Genomic DNA, 22,019 nt, shown 5'->3' with positions numbered 1-22,019 from the left:
TTTACAGTTATGTGCAGTGGTGGAAGAAGATATTGTACTTATGTAAAAGTAGCAATGCCACAGTGTAGATACTACTGTATACTCTTTTACAAGTAAAAGTTCTGAAAATTTTTTACTTGACCCATTTCAAATAGACTTTTTTACATTATTGATCCATTAATATGTGCATTAGTTTACTGCTGCAGTAATGACGGGGCGTATTTCCTGCCTAGTGCCGAGGAGCTTGTGAATCTCCTCCCAGTGATCAATAAAGTCTTATCTTTATCCATAATAATGCATCATAATGTAAGCTATTTGTTGATCATATTTTGTTTTATTAATCTGAATCTGAAAGTAACTATAAACTAGAGGTAGCCCTGCAAATAAATGTAGTGGAGTAAAAGGCACAATATTCCCTTCTGAATTGTGAAGGAGCAGAGGTATATGTAGCATGAAATGAAAATATTATTTTATTCTACTAATAATTGTATTGTACATGAGAAAAAATCCTCCACCCATTGGTTATGTGCATGTCCTAAAGAGAAAAAAGACAGCAATTTATGTTGTATTATGGTATTACGTCCTTTGATGTGATGCTTTTGGAGTGAATATGTACACACACATAAAACTGTCTCTCTACAGGCTGGGAAACATTATTTTCTCTAAGTTTCTAGTTTGAAGTTTACGTTTATTTATCAGTCCAACAAAAAAAAACTCTTCTGAAATAAATATAATTTCTTAAATACCAAAGTTTTAAAACGGACAAAACGTGAGATCAAATAAAAAAACTATTAACTATAATTGTACCTTCTTCAGTCAGTATTTTGGACATCCAATCCTCACTGTGCAGCTCTTTTCATTTTTAAACAGATTTATTTTTACATAGTTTCAGTTTTATAATTATGTTTCTGATTCTAAAAAAAAACAGAAAAACAAACTAGAAAACAAGTGTTTATCAAAAGAAAGAAGTGTGTTTTTGTAAAGTACATACTAAGACAAGACAAGTATAAAGACTAAACAAGATAAGTACAAAACAGTACAACCTGATGTGGTTATTATCATCATTGATACAAAGTGCAATTGTGTGCTCTACAAATCCTGAATAACAGCAGAACTTCATGTCCCATAAATCTCTGGTGTGCTTACGTCATCCACACGCGCCTGTAGTTCTGTTTTGCTTCCTTTACGCACACGCGACAAACCAACGTGGCTTTTGCTATTGACAAGACATTTCTGAAACTATTAGATATAGTTACATTTCTATTAAAGAAACCCTTTTATATAAAGTTTATGCAAACACCGTCAGCAACAAAACAAGCCGTTTGACAAATTACATAACAGACGAGAGCCTCAAACTGGTGAGTAACTGAATTAGCAGAGTTAGGGCGTTGATAGAGAAGAAATGACAGTGGGAGAATATAGTGTACTCCATAGCAGTCTTTTACATTTGTGTGTTTCTTACAGTTCACCGGGAAAACATGTTTAATGAGGATGAAGACTGGAGTGACGAACAAGACGCTCAAGTCCTGAGCAAAACTGTCTTCAGCAACACCACGAAGGCGAAAAGCAGCCCAAATGTCAAGGTAAATCACAATTCAGCCTACAGTACAGTAGTTACCTGCTGCAAGCAAATTGTATCGGTATCAGGGCTGGCCAGTATTTCCATACAGTCTATAATGATATTGGACAGTGTCTTCCAAGTATCAGTTAAGAGACTAATGATATGATTGGATTGTATCATTCCAAGGTGGTTGGGAAGAAGAGCCTGCTGCGGACCCTGCAGACACTGGGGTCGGTACCAGAGTGGAAGAACGAGGACCATCAGCAGGACAGTGACAGTGAGGCAGAAGTGGTCCCTGCACACAGTAAGAGGAAGAATAAAAGAAGGAAAAAGCGAAAGCAAGCAGAGACAACAGGAGAGCAGCAAGACGATGTTAGTGAGGAGAAAGCTGTGAAAAAAAAGCTCAAGAAAGACGGTAAATTTGGTGAGTAATTAACTAGTTTAAGGTTACATTCCATCATTTTATTTACATTTTAAAGTAGTGACATGTAGTCACTGAGTTCAGCACAATATTGATGTTTACTCAGTTGATGTCACGTGAAAATGTTCTATTTCTTTTTAAGGAGCCCAGAAGGTAACCACACCTGTGCGCGAGACAAAGGATAAGGAAACGACCAAATCCGCAACGGTGAACGTAAACAAAACAGAAAACGAGAACACACTCAGCAGACAACAGTGGAAAAACAAAATGAAGAACAAGAGGAAATGTAAAAATAAATACAGCCAGAAAGAATCTGAGGAGGAAGTCAATAAAGCAGAATCTGCCGAGCAACACAGGCCAAAGCAAGAAGTCAAAACAGATTCAAATAGCAACAACAGCAACAGTCAGACACCAGCCACGAAAAAGGAAAAGCAACGTAAACCACATAACAGGAAAAAGACTGAAGAGGACACTGACATATCGGGTACAACGCTCCGAGAAGAAAAGCAGCAAATTGGTGGCAAAGTTGAAAAAGGTCCAACTGAATCTTCCGCCGATGGATCAAAACAGAAAACAAGTGAACCTGAGATCACAGGTGATCAGCACCAGTCACCCATGAAAAGACTGAAACCTGAGCTTAGCAAAGAGCAGATTCTGAAAAGAGAGATGCTACGGAAAATTCTCAACAGCCAGGCGACGGTCCGACAGGAGAGTCCTGCAGAGAGTCCTGCAGAGACAAAAGACGAGCCGGCGGTACAAGAAACGGAGGTGAAACAGGACCGCTCTGCCTCCCTGAGGTCCCGCATGGAGCAGCGCCTGGAGTCGGCTCGTTTCCGCTACATTAATGAGGTTTTGTACAGCACGTCCAGCAGCGAGGCAAAGCGGATGTTCAAACAGGACCCACAGGCCTTCGGGGTCTACCACAGAGGATACACGGCGCAGGTTCAGAGATGGCCCGTCAATCCAGTGGACGCCATCATCTCATATATTCAACAAAAGTAGGGCATTTTAGCCAATGTTATGTTTTACTTGTAATTCATTTATGATTTATTGTGTTCAAAGGTCCTTTTACCCTTTTTTTTGGAGATTTCAGCTGCATCTCAAGGTCTTCTTCAGCAACTGGAGCTGGCTCAGGTGTCCTCACGTGACTTTAGAGGTAGAACTAGGGTCACATACGACCCAACAAACTGAAATCGGAGTCGCAGACTTCTGTCACGGCAGAGCACTTGAGCCAGCTCCAGACGCTGAAGGAGACCACAGGATGCAGTTTGAAGCTACAAGAAGATAGTAAGTGGACCCATGAGCTTGGATCATTTTGTTACACATCTTGCAAAAGGTCATCCCATATGGTGAATTTACATTATAGTTCAGCTCTTTTTCATATAATCAGTCAGTTTGCTCTCCTCCGTTGAGGACATCGAAGTACAGGTAATATGATAAGTCACCAAATTCCCAGTTATGTTCAATGCGGCCAATACATTGTCATCACAGCATAAATAAATCCTGAGTGGGAATTCATTTTCAATTTTCAATGAATGTCCTGAATTTGAGCCTTATCTGAGCTGCAACTACAGTATTTCAGAAAAAGAGAAGCAGTTCTCTACAAAGACAGGAGATACTGTGGGACTTCAGCTCAACATCTGGACCACTCAGCACACGTTGAACACAAACTCATGATTTATTTGGTTCACCAGGTTAACTGAATTGAGTTTCTTGCATTGATCAATACAGTATCATAAAATGCTTTGTGACAGACACACTTCTTGCGTGTCAGCCTTTTTACTTACGACATTAACGGGACCATCCCTTTACACCTCCAATAGAGTGAAACTAATCATCTATCCTTGACATTTCATCTTGGGGGTCCAGAACTCCCATTATCTACATTATTTATATGCTTTATACATCAAACATCATTGCTCTGTATCATCTTTGGTTGCTGTGAGAAGACGGCCTTGTTAATGTCAGCAGTTGAGGATAAGAGATTAACAGTTTTAGCTGTTTGTGGTCCTAAAAACCTTAAATCCGCATTGGTTCTGTGTTGATTAAAGCTGAGCTGCTCCTTTCTGTTTAATATCCTATAATTGTAAACACATTAATTGTGTCATGTATTTCAGACCTCCCTCTCTGGTGGTTGCAGACTTCGGTTGTGGTGACTGTAAAATCGCACGCAGCGTGAAGAACAAAGTGCACAGCTTTGATTTAGCAGCTACGTGCAAGCTCGTCACAGTCTGCGACATGGCCAACGTGAGTGTCCGTATTCTGCGTCTGAAATCTATTTCAAACGTCTGCGCAGTTATGAAATGAAGCACGTTTATCTGTGTGTGTGCAGGTCCCGCTTCGTGACAGCTCTGTGGACATCGCCGTCTTCTGCCTTTCTCTCATGGGCACCAACCTGGCAGATTTTCTAGCAGAGGCAAATCGTGTCTTAAAGAAGGGGTAAATATGTCATGTTGATTAAGTAGAGGCATGGCAACTTTATAGGTTATATGTCTGTAAAACTTTTTTGCACAACTATTGCAGCGGTGTCCTCAAAATAGCAGAAGTGGCGAGCAGGTTTGAGAACGTGCGGAACTTCGTCACTGCACTGGCAAGTCTGGGATTCAAGATGTCGTCCAAGGTGAGCCAGCAAACATGAGGACATCAGGGACAGAGATACACTACTACTAATTCTGATACACTACCTACTTTGTCAAGTAGTTTCTTTAATATTAACTAAATTAGCTTGTGCATCACCAACAAAATGGTGAGCTCATACTCTAATGAGAACCCTGACAAAGCTTCCGGCTGTACAATCTAAAGTAAATATACAATTAATATGTATTGTCACTACAGGTATTGTAATTTATTTTTCCTTTTTTCAAAAGTCTGAATCTTACATAATTCATAGCGTGAGGCTATACTCGGAGAAGTGGTTTAATGTTGGCAACAGACAGACACAAATGGTTAAATGTATTCAGAGGTAGATTTACATCATTTAACCAGCTCCGTCTGAATAAGAGTTCAGCCACATCCTGTTAGCCTGTGTGCACATCTACCCTGAGACTGACTGTACGTATAGATTAATAGGTGTTTTCTTTTTCTTTAGGACACAGAGAACACACATTTCCACTCCTTTGAATTAATGAAGACGGGAGATGCTCCAGAAAATATAAAGAAATTTGGACTGCAATTGAGGCCCTGTGTCTATAAGAAAAGATGAATTTATGAGAGAGGGCATGATTCAGACAATGTCTGTGTTTACGACATTTTGAAGCAGTATGTTCTCTACTATTAAAGCTTGTACACTTGTATCTAAATGTATTGTTTTTGATTGGTACATTTTGAAGCCTCAGTTTTGAACAGAGCTGAGTTAACTGCATAATTGGTATGAGTTTTCATGAAGTCCAGGGCTCTGTGATCATATGATTGAATGGCACGTTATATACAGGTCAGGAAAACAAGTTGTTTAAATGTTACTTACGTTTCTGGAACAAGTGAACGGTAAAATATAACTAATGTTAAATGAATCTGTCTCTGACTGTGTGATATATAGGGTCCCTGATTGTAATTTTTTTTTAATTATGTGGAACCTTCTTTACAGTGAAAGTTAATGTTATATGATGTTATATATTTAATTACTTAAAGAAACTGAGTGAAAACTTTAAAGGAAACTTATTTTTGTTTTCATAGTGACCATACAGGGCATCCGGAAAGTATTCACAGCGTTTCGCTTTTTCCACATTTTATTACGTTACAGCCTTATTCCAAATTGTATTAAATTAATCTCTGTCCTCAAAATTCTACACATAATGCCCCATTATGACCACGTGAAAGAAGTTGAGTTTTGAAAATTTGTTAAAATTAAAAAATAAAGAAATCATATTTACATAAGTATTCACAGCCTTTGCTTAATACTTTGTAGAATCACCTTTGGCAGCCTCTAAAGCCTCAAGTCTTTTTGAATATGATGCCACAAGCTTGGCACACCTCTCTTTAGGCAGTTTTGCCCATTCTTCTTTGCAGTACAGCTCAAGCTCTATCAGGTTGGATGGGAGACGTCTGTGCACAGCCATTTTCAGATCTCTCCAGAGATGCTCCATCGGATTCAAGTCTGGGCTGTGGCTGGGCCACTCCAGGACATTCACAGAGTGGTCCTGAAGCCAATCCTTTGAGATCTTGGCTGTGTGCTTGGGGTCGTTGTCCTGCTGAAAAAGGAACCGTCGCCCTAGTCTGAGGTCAAGAGCACTCCGGAGCAGGTTTTCATCCAGGATGTCTCTGTACATTGCTGCATTCAACTTTCCCTCTATCCTTACTAGTCTGCCAGTTCCTGCTGCTGAAAAACATCCCCATAGCATGATGCTGCCACCGACATGCTTGACTGTAGGGAGGGTATTGGCCTCATGCTGAGCAGTGCCTGGTTTCCTCCAAACATGACGCCTGGCATTCACACCAAAGAGTTCAATCTTTGTCTCATCAGACCAGATAATTTTGTTTCTCATGGTCTGAGAGTCCTTCAGGTGCCTTTTGGCAAATTCCAGACGGGCGGCCTTGTGCCTTTTTACTAAGGAGTGGCTTTCGCCTGGCCACTCTGCCATACAGGCCTGATTGGTGGATTGCTGCAGAGATGGTTGTACTGCAAGGTTCTCCTCTCCACGGAGGAACGCTGGAGCTCTGACAGAGTGACCATCGGGTTCTTGGTCACTTCCCTGACCAACGCCCTTCTCCCCCGATTGCTCAATTTAGACGGCCGGCCAGCTCTAGGAAGAGTCCTGGTGGTTCGAAACTTCTTCCATTTACGAATGATGGAGACCACTGTGCTTATTGGGACATTCAAAGCAACAGATATTTTTCTGTATCCTTCCCCAGATTTGTACCTCGAGACAATTTTGTCTCTGAGGTCTACAGACAATTCTTTGACTTCATGCTCGGTGTTTGCGCTCTGACATGCAGTCAACTGTGGGACCTTATATAGACAGATGTGTGCCTTTCCAAATCATGTCCAATCAACTGGATTTACCACAGGTGGAATCCATTTAAGTTCTAGAAACATCTCAAGGATGATCAGTGGAAACAGGATGCCCCTGAGCTCAATTTTGAGCTTCATGGTAAAGGCTGTGAATACTTATGTAAATATGATTTCTTTGTTTTTTAATTTTAATACATTTTCAAAACTCTCAAGAAAACTTTTTTCACGTGGTCATAATGGGGCATTATGTGTAGAATTTTGAGGACAGAGATTAATTTAATACAATTTGGAATAAGGCTGTAATGTAATAAAATGTGGAAAAAGTGAAACGCTGTGAATACTTTCCGGATGCACTGTACACTGGTGTGTTGAGTGGTTGTGGCTGAAACCTGATTCACTTGGTTGTGTGTGTCATTTGCCACAAGAGGGTGTGACAACACTGTAATCTGAAGTGGGTTGAAGATGACTGTGTCTGCATCTGGATCATGTACCATATGGGAATGTATTTATAGAGTGACGTTGGATCTCACAGCAGATGGTCCTCACTGATTCAGTCGACCAAAGATACCACAAGGGCAGATGGCATGAACATAAAGCCACAGTCATCTTTATTACATTATACCTGGAGATGTGTTTGTTGCAGTTCAATAACAAATTCAACAAACATAGGTTGTATTTGGATGATTTTTATTGACAAATACTGGATAATACAATGTAGAAAACATCAAATTCAAGTAAGATGAAAAAGTGCAGTAATGCTAACAGCCAATAATGCCAATCAAAAACCTTAAAAATCGTTCACATTTCAGTACGTCAACAGGATCATTTCACTTCTAATGCTGAATTTATATCAAAGTACAGTGAGATTCATAAGCTGCAGTTCCAGTAAGCCTTCATATCTTGTTTGTGCACATTGCAAAGCAGAATGTGTAATCCAAATGTCTTCTTCACACGGTACTCTTGACATCAATGACTATGGAATAACTGATCAGCTGAGCATATTGCTTACTGTCACTTTCTGTCACTGCTGGCTTCTTCACCTCAGGAGAGCCGGGCTCCTGCATCAGAGACGTCAAGGCCGAGAGAGACTCCTTCTGAATTAGAGAGAGAAAAAGGAAGATTACAGGTTGAGAGTAAATTATGTTAATTATGATTTCAGATTTGCATAATAACTGAGCAAAAACAAAAAAAGATGCATTTAAAATTAAAACAGGATTTAGGAACATATTTCTACAGGAAAACAAACATACATCCATGTTAACTGAATGTAACCATACCTTATATTGTGTCCTGCTATTTCCTTTGCTGTAAAAAAAAAAAAAGAGATTGCGTGAACTGAATAATTCTGTTTCGAATTTCTGTATTGGTTTTTTATAGGAACTTGTAGGACTGAACCACTAGATGGCACTGCGGATTAATCTGACACTGAGTTCAAATGGGCAAGGACTATAACGGGAGACAATGAGCGGTGATTTGAGTCCTCGTCGTTGATCTTTGATGTCAGAAGCAGCAGCTCACTTTTACATTATGACCTCAGTAACATCAACCCAATGAAGACCTGCTGGAGTCAAAAAGTGTCCCCTGTGTTCGTAGGGGGGGGTGAGAGGTGTTGATGTTGCTCCCAAAATAGCTTGTCTCCTGGGGAGTCGTGTTTTCTTAGGGACGCTTGTATGTTGTGTGACTGACCTTCCCAAATTAGCCCAACAGGACCCTCCCACTGGAGCCCAGGATAATGGGTCTGAGGCTCTGTTAAGCAATGGCACCTTGACCAAATGTTCTGACCAGAGGGCCAGGCCTATTGAAATAGCTTCTGGGCCACTGTTGTACTGCACAGTGCAGCTTGATTCACTGCCAGACGGTACCTGACCTGATCCTGACTAACATTCTTGAGAGGAGTTAGATTTGTGAGTCTGTGAATGTGAATGTGAAAATGTGGAAACTTCTGCAGGCAGAAACCATAAACAGTCCTAGGATGGTGACAGATATCTTGACAGAGTTGTAAAAGACGAGTGACTCACTGATTTTTCTTTTCCCAACAGCAATAAGATTAAGAGATGGATTTGTTTTGTTTTTTTCTCACTGATGAATGGCAGCCAGAATCTATTATACTAATAACTTCCGAAGATGTGGACCTTTGCTTTTGCAGTGGGGTATTGATGATAATGGGCCAACAAACAGCAGTCTACTGCAGTAAGTGCCAGAAGTATCACTGCTAAAAGCCAGAGCTGGAAACTGGAATCTGTTTATCTCACAGACGGCAAACATTTTCTACCTGTCTTGCAGGTCTGCGGTGGCAGAGGCACCTGTCTGCTTCAGCCACATTGCTTCCTGTTTGTGAATAACAGCACTGGGGTTTTGGTTAAGTTGGGTTAACGATCCGTGCATCCTGTTTGTCTGGTATTGTATGCCACCAGCAGTGTTGCCCTCATTTGCTCATCAACACATCACCTGCCGAGCTGCAACCTGTCACCTGTGGAGGCACTTAACTCACCAGCACAGCCAGAGGGTGACGACGAGGATGAGGGCGATGGCGCAGGCTGAAGACATGCAGATTATGGCCGCCAATGCTGAAAAACAGCCATAGACAAACTTGTCAAAGCAACAAATATTAAATGAAAGTATCAGCAAAACAAATCATATTGGAACTGAAAAACATTTTGATATGTTCAGAATGTCTTGAGTGACAATGTCAGTGTGATTGTAGGTGGAAACTACAACATGGTGAGGACTCACCAAGCTGCTTGTCCTCGCTTGTGACCTCCACTCGAATGTTGACTGTGGCTGTGTGGTGATAGAAGGATGCCCGACATCTGTACAGGCCTTCATCATGCTCTGTGAGCTCTGACTGGAAGATCATTGCAACCCCGTCCATTTGAACAAATGAGCCCTCACTCCTGAAACACAGGTGACTTTTAAGTGAATGACAGGATTTAAAGGATTATTTTATTATGTTTCTTATTGTTAACGAATAACTTGAAAAGACAAAAAAACAACGCTGCCTTTGTCAATCTCTCAGTAGTTTATGAATTTCCTATTCTGTCTGCCACACATCTGTTCTTACTTACAGTTGGGCACGTAGTTTTTCATAAATGGTACTCAAGTACTTAAAGGAGTAGCTAAATGTGCATTTATTGGGGACTATTTAAAGCTTGGAATAATACACATTTGATGTTCTTGTGTAGCCTGATATCCTCTGTTTATTTTCCGATTTCCAAGGGGCGTTCTCAGTGGTGCACACCAAAATTACTTATATGTAGTTACACAGTACACTAAAAACTGTTTCTAACAACATTTTAGGCGTGAAAAAGGCAATACGGTAAAGTCTGGAATCAGTGGCCACGTTTTTCCTTGTTGGCTTTGGTCTTTTCATGAGATTTATTGACAATATGAAAAATTGAGAATATCGTCAAACTCATACTTTACTTTCAAATTGCTGCTGTGGAGGATGGTAGTTCTTAAGACGCTGAGTGTTTTCGAGAAACATTGCATTTTGTGCAGCATACTGTGCATACAGGTGCTTCCTTTTGATAATTAGGGGGTAGATAATATAGGATACACCACCTTACACAGCTGAGGTTGTAGTCTGGCACGTTGCCTACGACTTGGAACAGTACTTTCTGGTTGAGATGATTTTCCTGGAGAGCCAGTCTGTGTGTGATGGGTTCACCCCCGTAGCGGCTTTGCAGGGGTGTCGTATGGTTTAAGACTTTCAAAGAGGAGATATCTGCAGAAAAGTCAGCTGAAGATTAACCTTGTATCTTTGGACCTCGGATGCATTAATGTGAATTACTACATTTAAAATCACTGAAGTTTGTATTGTTTCTGTTAAACTCACAATATCTAGGGATGTGAATGGTCTTTTTCTCTGTGGCTCCATGTTCAAAATGATACACACAAGTCAGGTCCTGCCCCTCATGAAGGGCCAGAGGAAACTGATACGTCAGCCTGGCTTTAATGATGCGCCCTTCATACTCTGAGTGCAGGAATGTTTGGCCTTTGGCATTTTCGGGAAGGATCCAGGCGAGGTTTGTCCCGACACCCTCCACTCTGCAGTCACATACTGCCAGCCAGAAGGGAGAGGCCTGCTGTCTCACCACTGACACACTCAGCAGAGCGGCTTCTGAAAAATAAAACAGGGGGTTACAGTAAGGGAGTGAGCAGCTGTGTGAGTTTGTGTGAGTCACAGAGAGAAATATCTCAAAGAAAGAAATAACGTACTCTGCACAACGATGTGTATTGTTCTTTTTTCTGGTGCCTCCAGGCTCGGATGGTCCACCGTGCAGGTCAAATTCTGACCAGAATACAAAGAAGACAATAAGTGTGCAGAGCTCCGAGCTGATACCAAACCGTCAGCCTGGACCTCAGTCTCAGACAGATAACTGATGCTGTTGTCACTGTTTCCAACACTCCAGGTTATGGTTGCTGCAGTTGCAACGCTAACCACAGAGCAGTCCACTTTTGTGTACTTGTCACCGTCTTTCCACTCGGTGCTGGAGTTGATGGTGATGTTTGGGCGAGCTGTGTGTGAAAGAGAAGTTAGACTTAAGGAAGTGAGGTGTTTCTTTAGTGAAAAACATAAAAATCTATGGCGCTTATAACACCAAATATGTCCGCTACTCAGACAAAATTATCCCTTGCTTGATTTGTTGAACATACCACAAAGAGGGAGGGTTATGCTTCTGTTCTCTGTCTCCTCAAATGCAGGGTGATTTATCACACACTCTGCAGTGAGCTCCCAAGGCGAGCAGGCAGGGAGGAGTAAAACTCCCCTGACAGAGTGGCTTCCATTATGAGAAGTGAAATTGAACCAAGAGACTCCAGACACACCCTCTGGTAGAAGCCAGGACATGTTGGCTGCAGGAACAGCATCAGCTGCTGAGCACTCAATCACCCTGTGTCCATCTTCAGTCTGCAAATCAACTCGTACTGTGGGAGGCACTGAGGGGAGAGAAGGTTCCACATCAATATTACAGTCAGACAACGCAGGGAATTCAAAATTGCATTCATGAAAGTCTTAAGAAAATATGTTTTCACCTACCAGGCTGTATAACTTGAGCTTTAACTGTGACATTAAACTTTAGCATTGCTTTAAGATGGCGATAGGAGAAGAAACATTCATACACTCCGGCAAGCTGATGCTTCACAGGACCTTGAACTGTGAGGCTGCTGCTGCCAACAAGCTCCACACCCTCAGGCAAGGGCCCATCATCTCTAGAGGGAAACATAAGCAAGAATACAAAGGTAGATTCATGCTTGCATGCAGGTCTAATGTTTTTTTCCAATATTAAAATATGACTCTTATTTCGATCAGGAAACATGTAAAAATCTGGTTCCTGCTGTATATGACTTGTGGTCTGGTGCCACCAAACGTGTTACCACATCCTTCACAGGGTACATAGGTTGTTTCAGTCTACATGCACACGAGGAAAAAAGTAGTGCTGATGTTGCCTGTTTCTCTCAATATGTTTCCCCTTATTCTTTATTTTTCCCCAAGACAAAATGAAAACAAGACGCGTGTAACAAAACCAAGAGAAGAAAAAGAAGAAACTATTACAATTAGAAGACAGAAGTTGCAAGATTGGACATTACCAAATACTTCTTACTTTTTGCAGGTAACGTTGTAATGTGGCACATTCCCTGTGACGGTCAGGCCGATGACTGTGTCGCTCTGTCCTTCTTGCAGCTCTAAAGACTCAGTGCCTTGGAGGTCATCACTGCTGCTTCCCATCTCTGAGTGCGACAACTGAACTCCAGACAAATCTGCAGAATAGAGAGCACATCACATTTTTCTGTAACTTCGAGCATGAGGATTAGCAGACTTTTTTAAAGGTGAAACACTGATAATACTCACAAAAAGGCTGCAGTGTTATGACTCGTGACACTTTGTGTGTAAATTTAGGGTGGTCAAAAACACAGGTGACATTGCGCCCATCATACACTGTTGCAGGGAGAAAGACAGAGCTTATTTGCACGTCTGAGTCTCTGTTGTCTTCTTTCCGCAGCCCTTCGTCGGTGTTCAAAGCCAAGGAGATGTCAGTGTCAGGACTCCCTCCAGATGAAATGCACGAGACCACCCAGAACTCACTTCCTTCTCGTTGTTCCATCTCTGCTTTAATGGTTACATTTGGCCTTGCTAAAGAAGGAAAGAAGGGTTATTCTTTCACAAGGTCTAATGTTTTATTCCAGCAAATTAAAAAGTCAGATATCAAGTTGAGGCTCAGGGTGTTTTTGTTGAATCGGAAGCCGGGCCGGATGAGCTGAATGTTAGCTTAACACAAGCCGTAAGGGGCTTCTGCTTGGGTTTTGGAGAGTGCTGACTTAGGCTTATCACCTGTCCCATCTGTTGGCCAGGCTGCAGCTGAGAGCAGATGTCTGGCCCAGCTGCTGTCCAACCAAAGCTTAGAGAACTGCAGGCTTTAATGCAGGGAATCAGCAGATCAGAGTCTATTATCAAATACATAAAAGTCGTGGTGTCGTACAATAACCAACAATCCTGATGACTAAGAGAACTGAGCTTCGGTGTTGAGAAAGGGAAAAAAAAAACATTGTATCCCTTAACACCCACAGTTCTGTGTGGATTTAAAGTCACTGCAGTTAGAAAATGACCTAAGCTGCAGTACTTCAGTGGAGTGTGAATGTATCACAGAGAAATTAGCTGGCTGGCCTGCCTCGTGCTAATGGGATGATTATTGCACGTTCACTGTATCCATGCAGGCATCTGGATGCTCTGCACTGCCTAAGTGCCTAAAAAACAGAACAACTTAACTCGTATAAACTGCTTCAGACGAAAGGCAGCCAATATGCAGCCTGTGACCACTGCAGGGCATTTTAATTCAAAACTGACAGTAAGAGAGGAAGAGCATTGATGAGAGCATTTAAAGGTTGATGACAGAACTTTAATGGTCCTAATGAGCAGCATTATGCTGCACCACACAGGAGCATTTACTTGATTTGCGCAAGTATTTTGTCTAATGTGTGCTAGAGGCAGTGCATGCAACATGGGAACCAGAACCCTGTTACATGTGGGGTGTAACTGAAAATTGCTGGGTCAGTTGAGGTGACAACAAAACCAAACTTGTGAGGGATTTTGTTTTATTTGCATTGAATTAGATGTGCATTAGTCGTGTTTGTGTGCAATATGTTAAATAGGAATTATGCTACTTTAAAAAATTGAATTTATGTAAATAGTTGCACATCTTGAACCCATCCATCCATCATCTTCAACCGCTTGTCCCTAACAGGGTCGTGGGGGGCTGGAGCGGATCCCGACTGCCAAGGGAGTGAGACGGGGTACACCCTGGACAGGACGCCAGTCTATCGCAAGGCACATAGAGACAAACAAAAACAGACAACCATTCACACTTACATTAAAATCAATTAACCTAACACATGCATGTCTTTGGACTTGGGGGAGGAAGCCGGAGAACCCGGAGAGAACTCAAGCAGACTAGGGGGAACAGGTAAACTCCACACAGAAGGGCCCCAGCCCAGATTCGAACCAGCAACCCTGTTGCTGTGAGGCAACATTGCTAACCAACACACAACCGTATACAATTGAGATACTGTATCACCTTTTAATTTCACTCATTTTCATTCATCTTCAACCGCTTATCTGGGGGTGCGTCGGGGGTCAGCAGCTCTCGTCAGGGGACCCCAACGTCCCCTTCCCAGGCCACATTAATCAGCTCTAACTGGGGGCGTTCCGAGGCAACTGTGGAGATAAGATCTCCCACCTAGTCCTGGGTCTTCCCCGAGGCCTCCTCTCAGCTGCATCAAGCCCACCTTTTAAGCATTCAGCTCATAGATTCAGCTATACGGAGCAACATTTATTTGCAATTTTGTTTCCACCTCCATTGTAAGTTCAACATTAATTCACTTTTAGCTCCATTTTTGATCTCCACCAATCTCTGAGGGAAATATTTGACTCTTCCTCTGTGTTCAACAGTTAGTTGCTAACTGTGTCTGTCTGCTGTTTTGTGAGCAAGTAGTGAACTGTGAGTTAATCAGAACTTCTTTGCTGACAACAGCCACCTGCTGTGGCTGAAAACAATGATGGTTAGAGCGAAACTAAAACAGAAAGGTGCATACCAAAAAAGCAACACAATCAGCTGAAAAGATGCTCTGTAGAGCTGAGAAATACTGCAGAGTCAGGTCATAATTCTCTGTGGACTCATTACTACAACTGGCCATTTTTTCATTTCATCCATGGTTAATATAAAAATATGGATTTTAGTAACTGTAATGTTGTAAATGCACCACATTAAAGTCTATTGAGCAACAAGTAAGTGTGCTGGATTTGGAGTTCCTTCTCACTCAAGATTCTTTGATCCTATGCATCTATCATTTATACTTTATGGTATGAAGTTGAAAGTCATAAAATTGGAGAATAGTATTTCACCACTCGGCTTATGAGTCTTTATGAGTGGATGTTTTTGGTAAGAAAGAAAAAAATGATCTGAAGAAATGCAGCCACCAAATTGCACATTATTAAGTGTTGCTGCATTATGTTGTTCCATATGCTCAGTGAAAAGAGTGTGTTCCCACATGAATGAATGTGCAATGTGATGTATGGTCTGTCACTGTGTATCTGGAGCAGAGTGTGAGGAACAGCTAGCAGCTAACTAGTGATGCAACACAGATGGACAAACACGACAACACTGACACACGTTTAGCTGTGAGTGTGAGCTTACTGTAGGTTTCCACCCTGACTGTGGTGAGTTTGGGGTTTGGGAGGGTTGGATGTTGGACCACGCAGGTCACGCTCTCCTCGTCCTGCAGGTGGGTGGGGAAGCGGAGGATGCTGCTCAGTGTGCAGCTGCCGTTTGAGTGAACAGTTTCAGTCAAGTTCACAGTAAAAGGGTAATCTGAGGGAGGACGGCCGCTGACAAACCAGCTTATCTGAGGCACAGGCCGGCCGCCGACAGCAGAGCAGGACACCGACTGGTAGTGAGAGCCATTTATGGTCTCTGCATTCACCAGGATCTGTATATTAGGTCGGGCTGTGAAGGAATGAGGTAAACAAGTCATCTTAAATTATGGCAGCCTCATCAGGCTATTTTCTTCTCATAGTGAATGAGTAAAATAATAACACACATAATTGGCTTGGCTTACCTAAAACAGTGAGGAATACTTTGCCAGAAAAAATATCATCCTCTGATTCAAACTCACAGATGTATTCTCCCTCTAAATCCACACTTGATACCCTCTTCTTAACCGTGAGGTTGGTGAGGGAGCCTGGATTTAAGAAGTCATCACGGCGAAACGGTTTGCCAAAAAAAGATCCCGACAGTTGCTTCGATTCAACCCTGGAGTTAATCTGGCGTTTCCACCTGGCACTTACGATCTCACTCTTGCCCAGGTATATACAGCTCAGGTAGGCATCCTCTCCCAGGACTGCTGTGATGTCTTGTGTGACCTCAATGATTGGCTCTCCACCCGGACCTGAGACACAATGTTCAATAACAATGAGAGGTCATAAGTTCAACTGAACAACATGTGTGAATCAATGCAGAGGCTGACCTAGTGGCCCCACATAAACCACAGCCAAAAATTGGCCAGACTTTATTAAATTACCTTCTGATGAAAACAAAAAAATTGGGACCCCTGTTGGCCCAAAAGAAATATCAAAAGAATACTAATAATTAAGCAGCTCATTGGATAGATGGAGACCACATCTAGCCAATCAGCTGTCCCAATGGCCAGGCTCACAAGGTCAATTTGGTTTTCAAACAATACTCTATGTCACTGCTACGGGAGAGCATAGTGGCAAATATGAAATATGATAGCTTAACCAAAAGCACAACGGCTGAAAACAGCCTACATCAAGATCTCTACTAAAGAAAATCTCTAAATTGACAACAGAACATGGTGTTCTGTGCAGCTGCACATGTTCTACCTGTTGGTTTAGAAAACTAAACGTTACCAGCTGTTTACAGAAAAGGCTATCTTAGTGTGTGTGTATGCCACTGCATCCCAAGTGCGCGTGTGTAACATTCCTAATGCACAAGCATGTCAATAAACTTTTTTTTCTGGCAAAACATGATGAATAACGGGCCCCCACTCGAAGAGTAGCCTAGGGGCCCATGACCACCTTAATCCGCCTCTGCTGAACAGCTCTAAAATTGCAAACACAAAGCAGAAACGTCTTGAGTGGGGAAATGTGATTGTTCATGACAGACAGCAGGTTGTTAGATGTCCTTTGTTGTGCCTATGAAAGGGTTTTCTGCACATCCTATTGTCTCTCACTGGTTAAGTGAAACTGTGATGGATGAGGCGGACTGAACGGGTCAGTGGTTGGGAGGTTCTCAGTCATTTTGTCATAATTAGAATGTGCCAATAGCTCATCAATACAAACAAGAGACTACAGTCATGCTTACACACTCACAATGATAATGCCAACATGTCAATATGATAATTTGCCATGTTCACTACTTTAGTTGTGCCTACCAACATAACTAGCAGTCAACACAGAGTACAGCTGAGAAGCATGACCTTATTTACATCTGGTCATAAAGCTACAGGTCGGGCTGGAGGTGCTTTCAGCTGACATTAGATGAGAGTTAGTGAAAAAAAAAGAAATGGAAAACAAAATACAATAATCAAAAAATAATAACGAGTAATCAGGCCATATTAAAAAGGAAAAGGAAACTAAAAAACTAAATTTGATGTTGAAATCACAAACTGATGAAAAGGAAAAAACCTGAAAACAAAAATAGAAAAACTTAAATGTAAATAAATGAAAATACAACGTTATCCTCCATTATTTAAATGTATTTTTCTCTCTACTGTGTACATTTACCAGTTGCCATTTGACCTGATGGTGGCGCTAAAATCAGGGGATCACCAAAGTCTACAGGATACATGTTCTAAGGACCCTGAATATCTGCATAAAATGTCACGCAGTCCATCCAATAGTTGTTGAGATATATAAAAATGGTGGACTGACCCAACAACAAAATAATGTCACCATCTGTGCTGCTAGCATGTCTAACAAACACAGAGCAGCCTGCATCCCCAAAACTGACATGAAAGTTTAAGTTAAAGCTGGAGCCCTCTAATAATCAGGAATTGGACTTTGTGTGCTCAAAAGGACTTGAAAATGCAAAGTTGTCCCTTCATTGTATATTTATTAGAGGACTCCATTATGTTAATGAAATGAAAATAGTCCAAAAGCTACGCCCTGATCCATGAGACCCATGACCGCTTCCCTCCGCACGGCTGAGAAATCAACCATGATTAGAGGAGGCTTTTAGAAGAAAGGACAGCTGGCAGGTTTTAACACTTTCAGAAAGAACAGACTGCAGACTCCAACGCATACAAAGTCCATTTCATCGTGCTTCCTCTGCTGACTTTATCAAAGTGCACTAGAGAGTACAGTTTGCCCAATCAACCAGCTGAAGCCAAGAATCTCTATTCAGCTTTAGGGTTATGATACATGATGAGTCAAATGATGCTGCTGCACTGCTTCATGGAAAACCGCAGAACATACAGCCAGCTGCTGCAGTTAAGGCTAAACTGTTTGCATTAAAAACGGTAAAAGCTGAGACGCTGTTGGTCCTGCTATACATCACGACGAATGGAAACAATGTGGAGAGCCTCCTATGCCTTTTAAGAGTAAAGGACACAGAGGGAGAGAAATAAATATGCTGTATCAGTTCAATTATGCCTTGTGGGTTTATAATTCATTTGTCCTTGCAGGTTATTGCCAAAAAAAATGTCAGCCAAGCAATGACGAGGCACACCTTAAGGATACAAACTAAGTAATAACTGAGAGGGGAAAAAATCAGTTATTTATGCACTTCATCACATTTCCTGAGCCCCAGGGGCTTCTTCTCACCAAACAGCAACCATTCACCAGTGGCTCACAATAACTCTTGCTTCACAGACTGGGGATGTGGTAAACAAAAAGGACTTTCCACTTTAAAAAAAAACCCAGAGCTTTCTCATGTGTTTAAATTTTCATTTGCAGATGGAAGTCCCAGTGACTCTGCAGAAACAAAGACTTGATACTGAATCTAAAACCATGTAGAGTAGAAACTCTTAATAACTGTAGGCTGCAGAGGGTTTTCCCCTTACACAAAGAAAAACCTTAACAACCCTCATATATTAACTTTAAAAGGCTATAAGGGAACTAATGTGGTTTTAGGTGACACCACTGGTCAATAATAATGAACTGCCTGCTGGATGGACAATACCAACATGCCATCAGCAATATATTGCAGAAATAATTATTATTTAGTGTCCATCCAGCATGTGGCTTTATTGCCCGTGAGTATTTATAATTGGACCAATGAGTTAGAAAATCCATAGCAGCACTGTTTAGTGCAAATGCCACAGGTTAAACAAGACCTTAAGGGGCAGTAAAATAAACCCATAAACAGCTGACAGTCACAGACGGATTGTAACCCTGCAGACTTACCCAGAATTTCCAAGCAGTGAGCAACATTTAGGACATAACCCAAAACCAACAGCCCTGAGCATCCCATGATGGTGTCATTGAGTGAAATAGAAGTGGACCCACTGACTCTATGTAAGGCATATGGGTATTTAAAGTGTGTGTGTTCTGTGGCTTATGGTTAGAGGTACACACCCTCTCCAGCTGACACTGACGTTTGTGCCTTTGTGTGTTCAAGTTTGCTGCCACTCATACACCCAGATGCGAACACGCCATAGACTGTAGGTGTACACACACACACACACACACGCACCCACGCACACAAACTAGGCTTCTGTGTATCAGAGACGCATGCTTCTCGTTTTTTTCCCCAACTTCCAGGTCTGTTTTCTTCAAGTTACTATCCATGCACTATGTGTCTGTTCAGTTACTCAGCCACCTCATATAGCAGGGCGCCTTGAGAAGTAGTAAAGCCATGCATCATTCATACCATCCCGTCCCTGCTGGGGCGCTCAGAGACTGCCTGTCTGCGAGACGAGACAGCTCGCTGCTGCAGCTCATGCCCTGCAGTTTGGGAAATCACTCACTTCTGGGTATTGTTTTATGGCATAATGCACCTCTAAATCACTTTGTGTTTTTTTCCTCACTCAGTCAGTGGTATTTGCTGAGTACAGTGTGTCAACCTGCAAGGAAAAACTGCAAAAACAAACAAATGTGGGTGAGAAAGATGTTTTGCATGGGACTCAGCCTCGCACAGCATTTCAGGCAGCTCTATGCGGCGTGGAAGTTTTTTTATTTCCTGTGAAAATTGATCAACTTTAGTGTTGAGTCATCGAGACCACAGGAGGATGGCTGTGAATGAACTGACCTGACAAAAAAAAGAAGAAGATATTGCTGCCTACACGATTGATTGTCTGTGGTTTGTAACGGCTTTTTGAATCGTCGGGTATGAAACTGGCATCCGTAGTGAGACATTTTGTAGCATGTGAAAGTCGGTTTTACAATAGAGAAAATAGTTTTCTCATCCTCTTTTTCACACTCACAAACACTTCTCTTAAAATGATGCATTTCAAAGCCTGAGTCATATCTTTCTTTGCAGTATCAGAGGCTGAGGCCCTTAAATATACTGTCGACACAGCTGAATCATGCAAGAGCAGAGGAAGTAGCATGCCTATCTTTTGTCTGTTCAGGATCAAATATATTTAAAGTTACTTATTTCATCCTAACCTTCTAATCATATATTGCTTTCTGATTAAATTTTTCTTTAGTTATTTTGTTTTATGAAACCAGATTAAAACGAGACGAAGAGAAGCTAATTTCTTTTAATTTACATTTACAAATCTTCTAAACTGCACAGATAGATGAGAGGTTTTGTCGGCATGATAGCCAGATTAAAGCTTTTATTAGTCCCAGTCTTGCTCATTGACTTTGGATGATTGTATCTCCAGAAGGTAAAACACAGTTCAGTCAGTTACTGAGGTTACATGCAACATTTAATTTTCGGGGGCAAACACGGGACACGGATTTGAGTCTGTCTCTTACAACCTGGTGTAATCACATGAACATGGAGCTGGTGGCTATTTTTTCCAGCTAATTCAATTACCTGAAATGGTTATTCCCTGAACGTGTAGGTGGAGGAGTTTGGAGAAGCAGTCTGGAAACCTTCAGTCTTTTCCGGGTGTGCCCTACTGTCTGTGTGTTAATGCATTTTACTGACAATGAATTGTTAACATTTCACAGACAAGGTAGTTATACATTTCACAGATGTACAACTAGCATCCTTGCTGGCTTTCTCTTTATCGCTTTCTCTTTGGACACACATGCGGAAATTCAGCTGGAAAAAGGTAGTTGGTGATCAGCCAGTAAAAACGTGGTTGCAGGAAAGCACCGGTAAGCCTGCCTGGGAAGGCTTGTGTATGTGCTAACCTACTTAACTCTGTGGAACCTTATCACCACTTTCTTCAGAGGAGGAAAATCACTAATCATCCGCACCATCTCTTCCTGCTGTTATTCATTTACAACGGAATTATCACCAAACCCTTCAGCCCACACACACACGCAAAACTTGATTGATTTGCCGTTAACAATCTGAGTTACGTAACAGTTCTGGCATGTGACACTGCTGGCATTCATCTACAAAGGGAAATAAATAGATAGATAAATAGATATAATGGTACCATCAGTGTGCAACTCTCTCTGGGCTTTATATCTGGAAGTACAACTTAATACCACTCATGTTTTAAAGAGACGTGTGATCTGCCGCCCAGAAGAAGGACAAACAGTCTGGGTGGAAAGGTTTCTTATTTCAAAGCACATGTTGACTCCTTTGGTTTGGAAAACCAGTAGGAATTAAGTAAAAAGAGAGGCTTTAATTTGAAATAAAGTCAGCTTTTACTGTATGTTTCAAGGTGTTGGATTTTCATGCAGTAGCAGAAAGAGAACTGAGATATTGTCAGCCAAATGTAGGCCTACTTAAAAATGACTATTCTGCAGCCATGCCCTTAATTATGCATAACTTTAAGCCACTAATACAATTTTAAAAGTTGATATAAAACTTCTCTCCCTGTACAGTTGTCATGAACGGATAAATTAGAGACCAAAACTTTTTATTGTACCAGGCTTATTTCTGCTGTAGAGTTGGATATTTTAACACGGGGCTTGATGGGGATTGACTCACTTTTGGAGCCAGCCTCAAGCGGCTATTTGAGGAACTGCA

The 22,019-nt window shown here is 41.6% G+C and overlaps 2 protein-coding genes and 1 long non-coding RNA gene across 6 annotated transcripts; 2 read left to right on the top strand and 1 right to left on the bottom strand.

Moving 5' to 3' along the window:
• The first annotated feature begins 1,199 nt into the window (after window positions 1-1,199).
• rrp8 (ribosomal RNA processing 8) lies at window positions 1,200-5,374 on the top strand. Its single transcript, XM_083914517.1, has 8 exons — window positions 1,200-1,337; window positions 1,444-1,562; window positions 1,727-1,964; window positions 2,104-2,959; window positions 4,079-4,208; window positions 4,294-4,400; window positions 4,485-4,581; window positions 5,050-5,374. The coding sequence occupies exons 2-8, from the start codon at window positions 1,458-1,460 to the stop codon at window positions 5,161-5,163; spliced, it is 1,647 nt and encodes a 548-aa protein (XP_083770643.1). The 5' UTR covers window positions 1,200-1,337; window positions 1,444-1,457; the 3' UTR covers window positions 5,164-5,374.
• Window positions 5,375-7,648: 2,274 nt separating this feature from the next.
• LOC310947455 (uncharacterized protein) lies at window positions 7,649-19,414 on the bottom strand. Of its 4 annotated transcripts, none has more exons than XM_083914241.1 (14): window positions 19,328-19,414; window positions 16,021-16,350; window positions 15,600-15,908; window positions 12,761-13,042; window positions 12,513-12,669; window positions 11,948-12,120; window positions 11,566-11,847; window positions 11,128-11,427; window positions 10,745-11,029; window positions 10,471-10,633; window positions 9,643-9,803; window positions 9,401-9,476; window positions 8,187-8,214; window positions 7,649-8,003 (listed from the first exon to the last, which is right to left on the bottom strand). In XM_083914241.1, exons 1-14 carry the CDS (start codon window positions 19,392-19,394, stop codon window positions 7,857-7,859), a joined length of 2,760 nt encoding a protein of 919 aa, XP_083770367.1. In that variant the 5' UTR covers window positions 19,395-19,414; the 3' UTR covers window positions 7,649-7,856. The 4 variants fall into 4 exon arrangements, with proteins under 4 accessions (XP_083770367.1, XP_083770368.1, XP_083770369.1 ...); XM_083914242.1 differs by having other exon boundaries at window positions 7,649-8,000; XM_083914243.1 differs by having other exon boundaries at window positions 7,915-8,003; window positions 9,401-9,498.
• On the top strand, window positions 12,032-12,985 carry LOC310947457. Its single transcript, XR_014593212.1, has 4 exons — window positions 12,032-12,150; window positions 12,404-12,521; window positions 12,593-12,738; window positions 12,912-12,985. It is a non-coding gene; the product is annotated as an uncharacterized lncRNA (long non-coding RNA).
• Window positions 19,415-22,019: the final 2,605 nt, after the last annotated feature.

This window comes from Echiichthys vipera (assembly GCF_963691815.1).
Source record: "Echiichthys vipera genome assembly, chromosome: 5".
Taxonomy (NCBI): domain Eukaryota; kingdom Metazoa; phylum Chordata; class Actinopteri; order Perciformes; family Trachinidae; genus Echiichthys; species Echiichthys vipera.
The sequence above is the reverse complement of the archived record's forward strand: the minus strand, read 5'-3'. Positions and strand labels throughout refer to the sequence as shown.

What these genes read in the sequence shown, in the direction of transcription:
- rrp8 (XM_083914517.1), top strand. Translation starts at nt 1,458, where the DNA reads ATGTTTAATGAGGATGAAGACTGGAGTGACGAACAAGACGCTCAAGTC. An exon ending in AAAGCAGCCCAAATGTCAAG is followed by an intron (nt 1,563 to 1,726) that starts GTAAATCACAAT and finishes TATCATTCCAAG; the next exon opens with GTGGTTGGGAAGAAGAGCCT. An exon ending in CAAGAAAGACGGTAAATTTG is followed by an intron (nt 1,965 to 2,103) that starts GTGAGTAATTAA and finishes TTTCTTTTTAAG; the next exon opens with GAGCCCAGAAGGTAACCACA.
- LOC310947455 (XM_083914241.1), bottom strand. Translation starts at nt 19,394, where the DNA reads ATGGGATGCTCAGGGCTGTTGGTTTTGGGTTATGTCCTAAATGTTGCT. An exon ending in TCACTGCTTGGAAATTCTGG is followed by an intron (nt 16,351 to 19,327) that starts GTAAGTCTGCAG and finishes ATTGTGTCTCAG; the next exon opens with GTCCGGGTGGAGAGCCAATC. An exon ending in TACAACCTCAGCTGTGTAAG is followed by an intron (nt 9,804 to 10,470) that starts GTGGTGTATCCT and finishes CCTGTGTTTCAG; the next exon opens with GAGTGAGGGCTCATTTGTTC.